This window comes from Schistocerca nitens, chromosome 2 (assembly GCF_023898315.1).
Source record: "Schistocerca nitens isolate TAMUIC-IGC-003100 chromosome 2, iqSchNite1.1, whole genome shotgun sequence".
Taxonomy (NCBI): Eukaryota; Metazoa; Arthropoda; class Insecta; order Orthoptera; family Acrididae; genus Schistocerca; species Schistocerca nitens.
Genome location: NC_064615.1, coordinates 522,064,273 through 522,079,599, shown reverse-complemented (window position 1 = coordinate 522,079,599; position 15,327 = coordinate 522,064,273). Strand labels below are relative to the sequence as shown.

General features: G+C 44.6%; 1 protein-coding gene across 3 annotated transcripts in view; it reads right to left on the bottom strand.

The window, feature by feature from the left end:
• The window catches only part of LOC126236504 (neuromodulin), a 949,037-nt gene that overhangs the window by 255,282 nt on the left and 678,428 nt on the right, over window positions 1-15,327 (bottom strand). For 2 of the 3 annotated variants that reach the window (XM_049945864.1, XM_049945863.1), the window contains one exon: window positions 2,272-2,433. In XM_049945864.1, coding sequence (XP_049801821.1) covers window positions 2,272-2,350 — 79 coding nt within the window. In that variant the 5' untranslated portion in view covers window positions 2,351-2,433. Of the gene's footprint in view, window positions 1-2,271; window positions 2,516-15,327 lie in introns of all 3 variants that reach the window. The other variant, XM_049945862.1, reaches the window with a different exon arrangement.

Genomic DNA, 15,327 nt, shown 5'->3' with positions numbered 1-15,327 from the left:
ACATGCTCTACACTATACTGACCTCAGAACAGGGGCGCTACTATACTGAGAGGAACGCGTGCCTTCTGACTCTCCCGTTGGTTGTTGCGGGTTGCAGCGAGTCCTCGCTAATGTCTGTGGTATCGATTCGCGATGCCGACTTAGGCGTGGCACCACGAACTATGCACGATACCACAAAACATGTCTAACTTTCATTGGTTTCAGAGATACAGTTGCATGTTGGTACTCAAGTTGCTGTGAGTTTATTTATCGAGTGTCATTTCTGTCAAGCAGTACTTAACTATAAATGAATGTTTGAACTTTCATATTTGTTGGCCAATTCTGCTGTATCGTTTGAGCATGCCAAACGTTTTTTCAGATGTTATACTGATATGAAATTGTGTATAGGTTTTGTAATGGAATCGCTACCGCTGCTGCTTGTAGAGAATACGATAACCGCAGAATGCCAGATTCAATACTCTTCACCCATATTTCCACTAAGCGGTATGCGTGCGGAACGATTTGAAGTGGAATGATCATATAAAATTAATTGTTGGTAAGGCGGGTACCAGGTTGAGATTTATTGGGAGAGTCCTTAGAAAATGTAGTCCATCAACAAAGGAGGTGGCTTACAAAACACTCGTTTGACCTATACTGAGTATTGCTCAACAGTGTGGGATCCGTACCAGATCGGGTTGACGGAGGAGATAGAGAAGATCCAAAGAAGAGCGGCGCGTTTCGTCACAGGGTTATTTGGTAACCGTGATAGCGTTACGGAGATGTTTAGCAAACTCAAGTGGCAGTCTCTGCAAGAGAGGCGCTCTGCATCGCGGTGTAGCTTGCTCGCCAGGTTGGTGCGTTTCTGGATGAGGTATCGAATATATTGCTTCCCCCTACTTATACCTCCCGAGGAGATCACGAATGTAAAATTAGAGAGATTCGAGCGCGCACGGAGGCTTTCAGTCGTTCTTCCAGCGAACCATACGCGACTGGAATAGAAAAGGGAGGTAATGACAGTGGCACGTAAAGTGCCCTCCGCCACACACCGTTGGGTGGCTTGCGGAGTATAAATGTAGATGTAGATGTAGACTAGTGGCGTAATCAGCCACTGTATACCATATGAATGGGCAAATGAACAGTGTGTGAATCAAGTGCAAGTCATTATGGAGTTGGCAGAACGTAGCCGTCCAAAAGGCACATGCAGAGTTTCATCCGTATCGGTGTTACAAACGGAATAATATGGCGGATATGCTCGCTCTTATGTATGCAAGAATGAAAAAAAAAAATCTCTAATTTATATAATCGATGGATTTGACTGCGTATCGAGCCACTGTGGTCAGTGTTGAATGAAACTTTTATGGGGGCCTTTACCTTCTCCTAGTATCTATCAAGAAACTGGAGCCGGAAAGTATAAAACTGACTCTACTGGCAATTGCATAATAATCATATGCATCTGTCCCAACGTAGATTGAGGCAGTTTTGGACAGCTGTGTCACTGCCATGTATAACAGCTCGATGAAACTTGGACCATACATAGAAAGAACCTATACCGTATGGTAGAGAAGTTAACTGAACGTAATATACAATGAGACGAGCGGAAATGACAGTTTTATTCAAAGGCGAGATAACCTCATGAATCCATGAGCCCTGCACGTCAGCAGGGACGATTCAAGCTGGTGGAGCCCCTGTAATGCTGTGGGGCGTGTGCAGTTGGAGTGATATGGGACCCCTGATACGTCTAGTACGACTCGGACAACTGACACGTACGTAAACGTCCTGTCTGTTCACCTGCGTGCATTCATGTCCATTGTGCATTAGGACGGACTTGGGCAATTCCAGGAAGACAACGCGACACCCCTCACGTCCAGAATTGCTACAGAATCGTCGGGGAACACTCTTCTGAGTTTAAACACTTCCGCCGGCCACCAAACTCCCCAGACATGTATAATGTTGAGCACATCTGGGATGCCATGCAACATGCTGTTCAGAAGAGGCCTCACCTCCTCGTACTCTTAACGGATTTATGGACAGCCCTGCAGGATTAATTGTGTCAGTTCCCTCCTGCACTTCAGACATTAGTAGAGTCCATGCCACGTCGTGTTGCGCCACTTCTGCGTGCCCGCGGGGGCCTACACGATATTAGGCAGGTGTACCAGTTTCTTTGACTCTTCAGTGTATACATGGTCCAAGTTGTATCGAGCTATGTTACCTTTCAGTGACACATCGTGCGAAAATCACTTTGGTCTCTGAGTTGTGCACACCGGTGTACAGCGCTGAGCGGCGCGCGCCTACCTTTGTCGTCTGCGCGGAACTCGGCAGCGAGCTCGGCCTCGGTGGGCTCGTTCTGGTCCTGCGCGTCGCCGGCGCGCATCGTCTTGCGCGTCTTGTGGCCGCGGAACACTGCCTGGATCTTGGTGGCTGCCCGCTGCGCCTCGGGGTCGTTGGGGTCGATTCCTGCGACAGCACACACACAGGCGTCAGCCGCGCTGGAGATGGCGCGGTACACCGACCAGAACACCGTCACCATGGCGCGCCCCTGCAAGACCACACAAGGCACACGGGCAGGCCGGCCGGTGGAGGAGCGGGCGCCGCACGCATGCTCCAAGCGCCAAGCTCCAAGCGGCGTGCACGGGCCAGCACAGCCGCCAAGCGAGCGCTGCAGTCTACTGTGCCGACACTCACCTGCGCCCACGTACTGAAAACCTGCCGTACAAGTCTACGCACACAGTGCCTGAAATTGACTGGAATGTACCTCGGCAGTCAAACGACTACTAGGCGATCATCAAGAATCAAGGATGTGTCGTTATCAACAGAAACAAAATGAATTTTTGGTGTTCCCCACGGTATCGTGGTAGGACCAATACTGTTCGTATCATAGTAATGATATACCATGCAAATTAACATTCACGTTCACATTCTCGCTGATGCTTGAAAAATACATAAGGTGTTTCTGGAGGAATACATAATGTGTATGTGTGTGTGTGTGTGTGTGTGTGTGTGTGTGTGTGTGTGTGTTTATTCCACCTCTCCTCCTGAACTACTGGGCCGACTTCAACCAAACTTGGTACACGTATCCCTTACTGGGCGGGGAGGGGGGGTGGGTGGGTAAAAGTAATCTACCTTTCATAGTTCAGTAGATATGACGTAAAAACAATGAGACGCGTGAGAAACTGCCGAAATTTATTACTTCTGTGCTACTAATACTATTCATAATAAATTTCGCAGACAGGATACACATATGCCGCGAAATGCACCTACAAAATTATATGATATTCCAGGAGATATGACTTATAAACACTGATATGTGTGAAAAACTGCTGCATTGTGCATGACGCTAAAATTTATTACTTCTTTGCTACTACCTCTATTCGCAACACATTTTGGAGACACTTTCTATACAGGGTGAGTCACCTAACATTACCGCTGGATATATTTAATAAACCACATCAAATACTGACGAATCGATTCCACAGACCGAACGTGAGGAGAGGGGCTAGTGTAATTGGTTAATACAAACCATAAAAAATGCACGGAAGTATGTTTTTTTAGCACAAACCTACATTTTTTAAAATGGAACCCCGTTAGTTTTGCTAGCACATCTGAACATATAAACAAATACGTAATCAGTGCCGTTTGTTGCATTGTAAAATGTTAATTAAATCCGGAGATATTGTAACCTAAAGTTGACGCTTGAGTACCACTCCTCCGCTGTTAGATCGTGTGTATCGGAGAGCACCGAATTACGTAGGGATCCAAAGGGAACGGTGATGGACCTTAGGTACAGAAGAGACTGGAACAGCACATTACGTCCACATGCTAACACCTTTTTATTGGTCTTTTCACTGACGCACATGTACATTACCATGAGGGGCGAGGTACACGTACACACGTGGTTTCCGTTTTCAATTACGGAGTGGAATAGAGTGTGTCCCGACATGTCAGGCCAATAGATGTTCAATGTGGTGGCCATCATTTGCTGCACACAATTGCAATCTCTGGCGTAATGAATGTCGTACACGCCGCAGTACATCTGGTGTAATGTCGCCGCAGGCTGCCACAATACGTTGTTTCATATCCTCTGGGGTTGTAGGCACATCACGGTACACATTCTCCTTTAACGTACCCCACAGAAAGAAGTCCAGAGGTGTAAGATCAGGAGAACGGGCTGGCCAATTTATGTGTCCTCCACGTCCTATGAAACGCCCGTCGGACATCCTGTCAAGGGTCAGCCTAGTGTTAATTGCGGAATGTGCAGGTGCACCATAATGCTGATACCACATACGTCGACGCGTTTCCAGTGGGAGATTTTCGAGCAACGTTGGCAGATCATTCTGTAGAAACGCGATGTATGTTGCAGCTGTTTGGGCCCCTGCAATGAAGTGAGAACCAATGAGGTGGTCGCCAATGATTCCGCACCATACATTTACAGTCCACGGACGCTGTCGCTCTACCCGTCTGAGCCAGCGAGGATTGTCCACGGACCAGTAATGCATGTTCCGTAGATTCACTGCCCCGTGGTTTGTGAAACCCACTTCATCGGTAAACAGGTAGAACTGCAACGCATTCTCTGTTAATGCCCATTGACAGAATTGCACTCTACGATTAAAGTCATCACCATGTAATTGCTGATCTAGCGACACATGAAACGGGTGAAAGCGGTGACGATGCAGTATGCGCATGACACTACTTTGACTCAGTCCACCGGCTCTCGCAATGTCCCGTGTACTTATGTGTGGGTTCATGGCAACAGCAGCTAACACACCAACTGCACCCGCTTCTCCTGTGACGGGCCTGTTACGCACCCGTTTGCGTGCTACGACCATACCTATTGCATACAGTTGGCGGTAGATGTTTTGCAATGTGCGGCACGTTGGATGCTCTCGGTCCGGGTACCGTTCTGCATACACCCTGCAGGCTTCAGCTGCATTTCGTCGACACTCGCCATAGATGAGTATCATCTCCGCCTTTTCAGAGTTCGAATACACCATGGTCACAGTTCCTACAACACTACACTATCACAGACGTCTGGTAACACGGTTCGAATCCTGCCTCGGGCATGGATGTGTGTGATGTCCTTAGGTTAGTTAGGTTTAAGTAGTTCTAAGTTCTAGGGGACTGATAACCACAGCAGTTGAGTCCCATAGTGCTCAGAGCCATTTGAACCATTTTGGTAACACGGTGTACTACAGTTGGTCTGCGTGCGGAGACGAATGCAGAATAACAATAGCAGCAAGCGCTACATGCGGACACTGCGACAGCTAGACCAAACCACAACAGTGCACTACAGCCACACTCATATACACTGTCGTCATCGTAAACATGTCCCTGCAGATGCTGCTCGCCGACCGTGGCCCGTGTTTGTTACAACACGCAACTGAACGTCGGAGGTTTCAAGCGTCAACTTTAGGTTACAATATCTCCGGATATAATTAACATTTTACAATGCAACAAACGGCACTGATTACGTATTTGTTTATATGTTCAGATGTGCTAACAAAACTAACGTGGTTCCATGTAAAAAAACGTAGGTTTGTGTTAAAAAACATATTTCCGTGCATTTTTGTATGGTTTGTATTAAACAATTATACTAGCCCCTCTCCTCACGTTCGGTCTGTGGAATCGGTTCGTCAGTATTTGATGTGGTTTACGAAATACATCCAGCGGTAACGTTAGGTGACTCAACCTGTATATGCCGCCGAATGTATCTGCAGACTTACGTAAATGTAAAACAGATCACGTGATATGATGTCATAGCATTTAAATGCATGAAAAAATGCCCCATCGTGGATGACTTTTAAATTTATTACTTCTTTGCTGCTAACCGTATTCGCAACATATTTCACAGATGATGATGATGATCATCATCATGAAGTCCCATACTTCTTTACAGAGCGTAGGGGAACGAAGCGGGAGATCCTCACCGCCGTACTAGGCAAGGTCCTAGTGGAGGTGGTTTGCCACTGCCTTCCTCCGACCGTAATGGGGATGAATGATGTTGATGAAGACGACACAACAACACCCAGTCATCTCGAGGCAGGTGAAAATCCCTGACCCCGCCGGGAATCGAACCCGGGACCCCGTGCTCGGGAAGCGAGAACGCTACCGCGAGACCACGAGTTGCGGACATTTCGCAGATAGTAACCACATATGCCACTGAACGTACGTACAGTAATGCAGGGTGTATAAAAAGGAATCATCTGATTTTTAAAAAAATCATAACTATTGTAGTATTTGAGATATGTTCTTGAACAACGTACTGTTGGAAAGAGCAAACTGTCAAATTTTACATGGTTCCCGCTACGTAGCATCAGGGTGCGCCCACTTCAGTTCTAGTAAAAATGGCGTTGGGACAACAGAAAGCATTTTGCGTTCTACGTTTTGCGCAGTGCGGGTCAGTAATAACTCTTCAGCGTGATTTTCGCACTAGGTACGGTGTGGATCCTCCTACAGCATAGAGCATTAGACGATGGCATGAATAGTTCCGAGAAACAGGTTGTTTGCGTAAAGGCAAATCTCCGGGCCGTCCCCTAATGTCTGATAGAAGACGTCGAACGCATCCGCCATACTTTCACAAGGAGTTCACAGAAATCCGTTCGCCGTGCATCTCTACAGCTCATCATGGTCCCAATGTCCGTCTGGCGTGTGTTGCGTAGACGTTTACACATGAAACCACAGAAAATTCAGCTACTGCAAGCGCTTCGTCAAGATGACAAACAACAGCGTGTGGAGCTCTGTTCAAATGGTTCAAATGGCTCTGAGCACTATGGGACTCAACTGCTGTGGTTATCAGTCCCCTAGAACTTAGAACTACTTAAACCTAACTAACCTAAGGACATCACACACATCCATGCCCGAGGCAGGATTCGAACCTGCGACCGTAGCAGTCCCACGGTCCCGGACTGCGCGCCTAGAACAGCGAGACCACCGCGGCCGGCTGGAGCTCTGTAATTTCGTTCTTGGCGAGATTGAGGATAACAGTTTTCTTCCACACTTTGTGTTTAATGACGAGACAACATTCCATTTAAATGGCTCTGAGCACTATGGGACTCAACTGCTGTGGTCATAAGTCCCCTAGAACTTAGAACTACTTAAACCTAACTAACCTAAGGACATCACACACATCCATGCCCGAGGCAGGATTCGAACCTGCGACCGTAGCGGTCGCACGGTTCCGGACTGCGCGCCTAGAACCGCGAGACCACCGCGGCCGGCCTTCCATTTAAATGGAAAGGTGAACCGTCACAATGTGAGAATATGGGATACGGAACAACCACACGAATTTGTACAACATGAGAGGGACTCTCCAAAATTTAGTGTTTTGTGCAGTTTCACTGGAAAAGGTGTGATCCATTTTTCTTTGCCGAGAACACTGTTACAGGAAGCACGTTTCTCGATATGCTTGAGAACTTCCTTTTCCCACAGTTGGACACTGATTCAAACGACTTCGTTTGTCACCAGGACCGAGCACCGCCATACTGGTATCTGGTAATGCGGGAATTTTTAAATCTAAGGCTTATTGAACGATAGATCGGTCGTACTGGGCAAATGATTCAACCTTACATTACTGGCCTCCAAAAGCACCGGACCTGATTGTATGTGACCATTTCTTATGGAGGTTTATAAAAGACTGTTTATGTACCTCTGTCACCAATAACAATGAATCACATAACAGCAGCTATGGAAGCTCAAGACATTCTCGGTGCAGTGTGGGAACAATCTGAATACCGCATTGACATACGCCGTGTATCTCAAGGGAGGCATATTGAATAGCTATGAAAGGTATGAAAAAAAAAACAACTTTTCCCGTTCATCAAAAAACAAAATTCATTGTGTATGTCCATTAGGTTAAGAAATATAGACCTGCCAAATCGGATGATTCTTTTTGTATATCTTTATATCAGTGTATGACACATACTTCAAGAGATATGATATCAGAAAAGTTGAGATGCGTGAAAAAATGCCGCATCATCCTTGAAGGTTTCATGCTGTTTGCTACTAACTCACTCCTGCAGTGGAGTCAAGGAAATCCCTCATACCTGGCAGCGCTTTTGACAGCTTTCATCTGCGAAGTGCAAACGGCTGTAGGCGGAAACGATAGCCATCTGTAAAGCTATGAAGAGGCGTTGCCGTAGAGAGGTTTACAAAATCGTTTTATTGGCACACAAAGCATCTGCGCCCAGCGTACGGAAACTGTGCAGGGTACCGTACTTATACATTTGGACATTATGCATAATCTTTGTATGACTGCTTCATAATTTCAAAGGTATTTTCACGAATACATGGAAATGAAATTTTTTCGATATCACATTACAAACACAGTTCATATTTTGTTTCCGTTCCTAATAGAAAATTGGCAAAGCATAGCCGCAGAATACCGAGTTTGTCAGCTAGTAGTAAATATTTTAGGAGGTGACTACGAGGTGATAGCATAAACTAATTCGAATATAAAGATTTCAAATAACGCGTGGGCAATTTTTACTGGTTACAGAGATACAGCTGGTTAAAGACACAAGTATTCATTTACGGAACTGATACTCCTATTGTTATGATTTTATTTAACAATTGTCGTTTTTATGAAGTACCTGAATTGGCAGACCCTTGAAGACAGACGTCAGTTCGCCGGCGAAAGCCTGCTTACAAAGAATGAACAACTTGTATTAGCCGTAGGTTCTAGAGATATTCTTTATACTAGGGGTGTCCAAACAGCGGCCCAAGGGCTGCATGCGGCCCAAAGCAGCAGTATGCCCCAAGAAGTTAGCATCTATCAAACGATCGGTAAAACAGAAGAAAATGGAAAAAAGGTTCTTAAAATTCTGTTTATGTAAAGTAATGATACTTGGAACATCTTCAATTTGAAACTCCCGCTGCACTATGCTATTCTCTTGATGGTACATCCCATTGTTAGCATTGCTGCCCGTACTATACTTGGACCCCACAGTCTCGTCGTTATAATCAGCCAATCAGTTAGATGCGCTGGTCTATTGTCTTACGGAAACTTCTGTGGCAACTGCGAACCGAGATTTAGAGACGTATAATGTAAGTAATTTGTGGAAATACAAGGGAATTCTGCCTTAATTCTGCAGAAATATATAAAGAGCCTTCTTCACTGTAGTTCCGATCACCATAAGTCAGTAGAAGTTAGAAATCCTCATGTGGCTCGAATCTGTTAACTGTATACGTCCTCCGACAGTAGTTTTTTTGCTAGTGTGAAGTATGTTATGTGCGCTCCAAAAGTTCACATTACCTCCACTGTGTCTCAGGTAAGGTAAAATGTTGGGCGCCCCTGCTTTAGACCCTTAACTAACGCTCCCGTGCGGTCCGCGAAGAAAAGACTAATTAGAGTGCGCACAGAAGGATTTAAACAGTTACCTTTCCGACGTACCGTACGCGATTAGAATGAAAGGAAACGCTACCCTGTCTGTGACAGAGGGTACTCTGCATTGCACTACTTTCCAGTGATTTGCAAAGTATACATGAAAACGCAGCTGTAGATGTGAATGCACGAGTTTCCTTGTTCCATTACTGGCCTGCGGTGGTACCATGCTCACTAATCTTAATTGTACATTTAGGAAGAACTTACATTCAGCAATGAATTTACATATCACAGCAAAAGAAAACAAAAGATCGTCCATTAGAAATACGTAGATCCCTTACAAGTTAACTACGAACGTATACTATGAAGCGGATTGTCAAGTATCAGTCAATATGTCTATAATCAGACGACCGGCTACAGGAAATTTAGAGTAAAGGTCTGAAACATTGAAGACAGAGAAAGATAGGGAAGTTCCCAGAAAAGTGCTAGCATCATCAGATGAGAATGTTGAATGCAGGGCATAAATTAATGAACGAGTTCATGAAGGAAAACAGATTAGGTTTTTCCTGAATACAGGACAAAAACTAATGAATGAATGAACTGCGGGAGATTAGTGTTATCCTGAATACAGGGTATAACCCAAACAATAAAGGAAAGTAGATAAGAATTGTCTTGAACACAACGCTTAAAATAATGAATGGGGGAAGCAAGGAAGGATGCAGAGTAGCAGATTAGGGTTATCTTCCCACCGCCATAGAAATCATTAGTGACTGTGTGTGACCGTGTCCATTCCAATGAAATAAATCTGGCGTTTGCCTTAAGTGATGTAGGGAAACGAGGGAAAACCGAAACTTGTATAGATGGTCAGGGATTTAAATCGACGCGACTCCACCTTGCTAACCACTGAGTTCGCTCAATTAAACTAATGAACATCTGCATAAGAAACGGGCCGTGTCGAAGTTAATCAAGCTAATTATGATCGAAGCCAATTTAGCTAATTATGACTTCAGGCTACTAGACATGGGGCGGAAGGGGATAGGTAGAATCAACTACTGGGGAACTACAAGCCAGTCTTGAGTGTTGACATAGATTGTGCAATGCATTCTGCATGATAAAAGGCGCATATGACATCTGAGTTAAAAAGAAATGATGTCATTGATTTGGGAAGCCATGTTTTTGCCTGCAGCGAGTAACAGAATCAAAAACTTTATTTTTCCGTACTGCCCTATGGATTTTTCGACAGTGACGCCCGCAAGGAATTCGCAACAATACTGCATACTTGAGGTTATTATTACGGACAGGGGTTCCCGGCCTGTACTCGGCTGGGTAGTGAAACGTATTATCTGCTAGACAAATCGCTTTTCTGCCTGCTGTGTTCACTGTAATCCTTTTACTGGGGCTTCGAAGGGCTGATATAAGTTCTAACTGGCACTGTAGTGGCCTGATGAGGTTTAAATGCAGCGTACATTACTCATAAGGTTGACGTGAGATTTGCCGTGATCACGGTGGCTACAGTAAGATGCCACATTTTGCTGTTTACCTGTTAGTTAAATGAAGACCGCATCCCTTTCAATTATATCTTCCAAAATGACAGATCTTGCGTCCTCTGGACCAAAGCAGTGATTGCTGTTGTGCGTAACATTTGACAGCAGTCAGAAGTTGGGGCTAATCCGTTAAGACACCATATTGACAACACACTGAAAACCAACGGAACCGCATGGAACTGAGAATAGAGCATCGTGTAACACCACAAATACTGTCTGGCCGATATGAGTGTTCTAATGGCACTCATATCTCACACATTCTGAAACTCATCCACTCCTCGGTAAGGAAAATCTCAGCTGTTACACGGGCTCCTGGAAATGTTACACGCTATTAGGAGGGAAGCGACTTTTTTCGATGAGGTTGGTCTTTGCAATGTTTGCATTATGTCCAGCATTAATTCCTATCATCAAATTTTATTTCACATTTTATAATCTCTGTGCAGCACTGAAATTTTTCCCCTACACTATCTTTTCTCAGTGTCAAGTTAACAGTGGTGAATCCTCTTAGCACATGTTCTATTAATGAATTCCCCGCTATAGTAAAGTGTTCGTAGACGTCATTCCTTGACTCTTTTTCTCTGTCTTTCCCTCAGTTACTTACTTGCTGGTATTTTAGGGAACACACAAGTACTGTATTTCCGTCCATACCAGCCGGTTCTACGTCGCGCGGGGTAGCCGTGCGGTCTATGGGTGTCTTGTCACGGTTCGCGCAGCTGCCCCCGTCGGGGGTTCGAGTCCTCCCTCGGGCATGGGTGTGTGTGTTGTCCTCAGCATCAGCTAGAATAAGTAGTGAGTAAGCCTAGGGACCGATGACCTCAGCAGTTTGGTCCCATAGTCCTTACCACAAAAAAAGTCTAGGCATTGTGGGAGACCTGATTAGATCCAGGCATGGTGGGTAGTGCTGATGGTATTAATCATATTGCTAGGCAGATATAGGTGCCACTGTTTATCTCTTAATGGGCGCCTTATCTCATCAACCGTGATCTCAATTTTTATAATGAGCGAACAAACACCACCTGGATCACAATTCCTTTTGTCAGTGATTCAGCATGTCATCTACAGATCTAACTTGGGAAAAAGAATAAATAAGCGTCAACATAATAGTTTCATAAGTGTAGCATTACAAATAATATCACCAATGGTAACATAAATGATATTAAAACACCTTGGAGCAATTCGTACCTGGTGCCGCAACGTGCAGTTCGTCAGCGGTCGTAAGGATGACTAACATAAATAATATGAAGGACGCAGTGGGCAAAAAACTGCATCGTCAGTCACGTCACATTTGCGCAAGTCTTTGGACAGTACATTGACGCGGTGTAAAGGAGATTCATGCATTCAAAAATAATTATTAAAATTAAAAAGTACGTCGCCTAATATATGATATGCTAATGTATGATATGCTAATGTATGATATGCTATAAGGTGAAAGGTAAAATACAAATGTAGAAAACAACCTCAGTATATCGTACATTGTCGTGGTTGTTTATATAATTCTTAAGACGGTGTGAAATACTCTAACACATCTAATTTGCATTATTTGAGTTCCTTATTGTTAAAAGGAAAGCAGTGGTTGGGAAGGGGATGAGACATAGTTGTAGTCTATCCCCGATGTTATTTAATCTGCATATTGCGCAAGCAGTAAAGGAAACAAAAGAAAAATTCAGAGTAGGAATTAAAATCCATGGAGAAGAAATTAAAACTTTGAGGTTCGCCGATGACACTGTAATTCTTTCAGAGATAGCAAAGGACCTGGAAGAGCAGCTGAACGGATTGGACAGTGGCTTGAAAGGAGGATATAAGATGAACATCAACAAAAGCAAACCGAGGATAATGGAATGTAGTCGAATTAAATCGGGTGATGCTGAGGGAATTAGATTAGCAAATGAGACGCTTAAAGTAGTAAATGAGTTTTGCTATCTGCGGAGCAAAATAACTGATGATGGTCGAAGTAGATAGGATATAAAATGTAGACTGGCAATGTCAAGGAAAGCGTTTCTGAAGAAGAGAAATTTGTTAACATCCAATATAGATTTAAGTCGTTTCTGAAAGTATTTGTATGGAGTGTAGCCATGTATGGAAGTGAAACGTGGAAGATAAATAGTTTAGAAAAGAAGAGAATAGAAGCTTTCGAAATGTGGTGCTACAGAAGAATGCTGAAGATTACGTGGGTAGATCACATAACTAATCAGGAGGTATTGAATAGAATTGGGCAGAAGAGAAATTTGTGGCACAACTTGACTAGAAGAAGGGATCGGTTGGTAGGGCATATTCTGAGGTATCAGGGGATCACCAATTTAGTATTTGAGGGCAGCTTGGAGGGTGTGGCCGAGCGGTTCTAGGCGCTTCAGTCTGGAACCGCGCGACCGTTACGGTCGCAGGTTCGAATCCTGCCTCGGACATGGATGTGTGTGATGTCCTTAGGTTAGTTAGGTTTAAGTAGTTCTGAGTTCTAGGGGACTGATGACCTCAGAAGTCCCATAGTGTTCAGAGCCATTTGAACCATTTTTTGAATACACTAAACAGATTCAGAAGTATGTAGGTTGCAGAAGGTACTGGGAGATGAAGAATCTTGCACAGGTTAGAGTAGCATGGAGAGCTGCATCAAACCAGTCTCTGGACTGAAGACCACAACAACAACATTGTTAAAACACAACTGCAAGCACTTGCCATACATTTACTAAAACGAGTGAGCTCTATAATTCTAAGATAAAAGTGGAGAAGAAATCTCGTTACAAAATCAACAATAACTTTTAGCAAACGTTATTTGTTACATACTAAGGATGGAGTTGTATTCTAATACAGTGCAGGAAGTTATTATGACACGTGGCGTTCCCTATTGGCCATATATAAAGGCTTCAGAATGATCCTACAGCCGGAAATAGTTGTTCAATAAATATGTTTTTCTCTACCAACTTAGGATGATCCACTTGACAGTATTTAGTTCTTGAGTAAAAAAACATTTCCTGCTTCATAAAATATAAAAGTTATGACAACAGTCTCCACTTCCAACCTCTCATTCAGAGATTCTAGTAAATTCTTAGATACCGGAAGCATTTTCTAATTTAGATTTTAAATGTCGATGATTCGTATCCTAGTCAAATAGTTCAAATGGCTCTGAGCACTATGGGACTTAACTTCTAAGGTTATCAGTCCCCTAGAACTTGGAACTACTTAAACCTAATTAACCTGAGGACATCACACACATCCATGCCCGAGGCAGGATTCGAACCTGCGGCCGTAGCGGTCGCTCGGCTGCAGACTCTAGCGCCCAGAACCGCACGGCCACTCCGGCCGGCCATATCCTAGTCCCACATTACATTGGACCGGACTAAAATAGAGACTACAAATTGACAGAGGGATGTGCGACAATTTTCTCATCAAGTCTAAAGAGCACAGTGCAAAATACCTTAATTATCACAGGGTTCTCGTCTCTGAGCCGTTAGAAATTCACTACAAATGGTGCGAAGTGCCTCAGATGACTTCTACTGCGGGTGCAACGTAATACAATAAGCCAGGTGACAGCCAATTAAATTTTCTTGATGGTGAGCAGGGACACTAATGACTCATTTGCATTGCGTATGCGAAGTGCCACAGAAGGGCTGCTTGTGGAATTGGTTGTAGAACTTCGAGAGTAACGAGGGCGGTCAGTGACGCAGGTCACAAGCGCCGTGTGAAGGATTGCAGCCGAGGCAGAGGCAGAGGTGCTTCCAACCGCCCCCCCCCCCCCCCACTCCCGCACTGCGTCACGATCTACGCCGCCGCCCTCACCCCCCTTTGCAATTACCTGCTACTCCCTGCGGAGCGGGCCCTGGGCGATTCTGTTACGTTTATCTTCCTCGGACTGGCTGTATGACGGTAAAAAGAAAAAAAAAGAAGTGTGGCGCGTTTTCGCAGCCGTTTGCTCCTAACTGCAGATACGAATGCGCCAGCGGTATACCTGGCAGTACTGTATAAACAAGGGCACCCGCGAGTACGTAATGCGGCCACGCCATTTCTTCCGCGCTGTTTCAGCGGCAGCTCGTTATACGCCGCCTAAATGACACCGAAAAAGTCTATCTCAACATAGTCCTCACACAGTGTGTTTGAAAAGCGTTCACGCTGCGAAACAAATAGACTGTAATAACGAACTACCCCCATGGCTTTTTATGCGTGGCAGTCGATATTAATATTATTGAATTATATGAGAATGAAACTTTCTTACGTTTAGCTTGCGTTCGCTATCTCTTCCATTTACGGCCATTGAACCGGTTACGGTTTTGCAGCAACCTGTTAAACTGTTGACTTTCTTTCGTGGCTTTGTCTATTTTTTCATCTATATCTGCATCTACATTCGTACTCCGCAAGCCACCAAACGTGGCATAGTGGAGGGTATCTTTTACCACTGGTTGTCATCCCCTTTTCTCTTTCACTAGGAAGTGCGTCGAACCCTAATTTCTCTTCTCTTTGTAGTCCTTAGGCGAAATGTACATAGATGGCAGCGGAATCGTT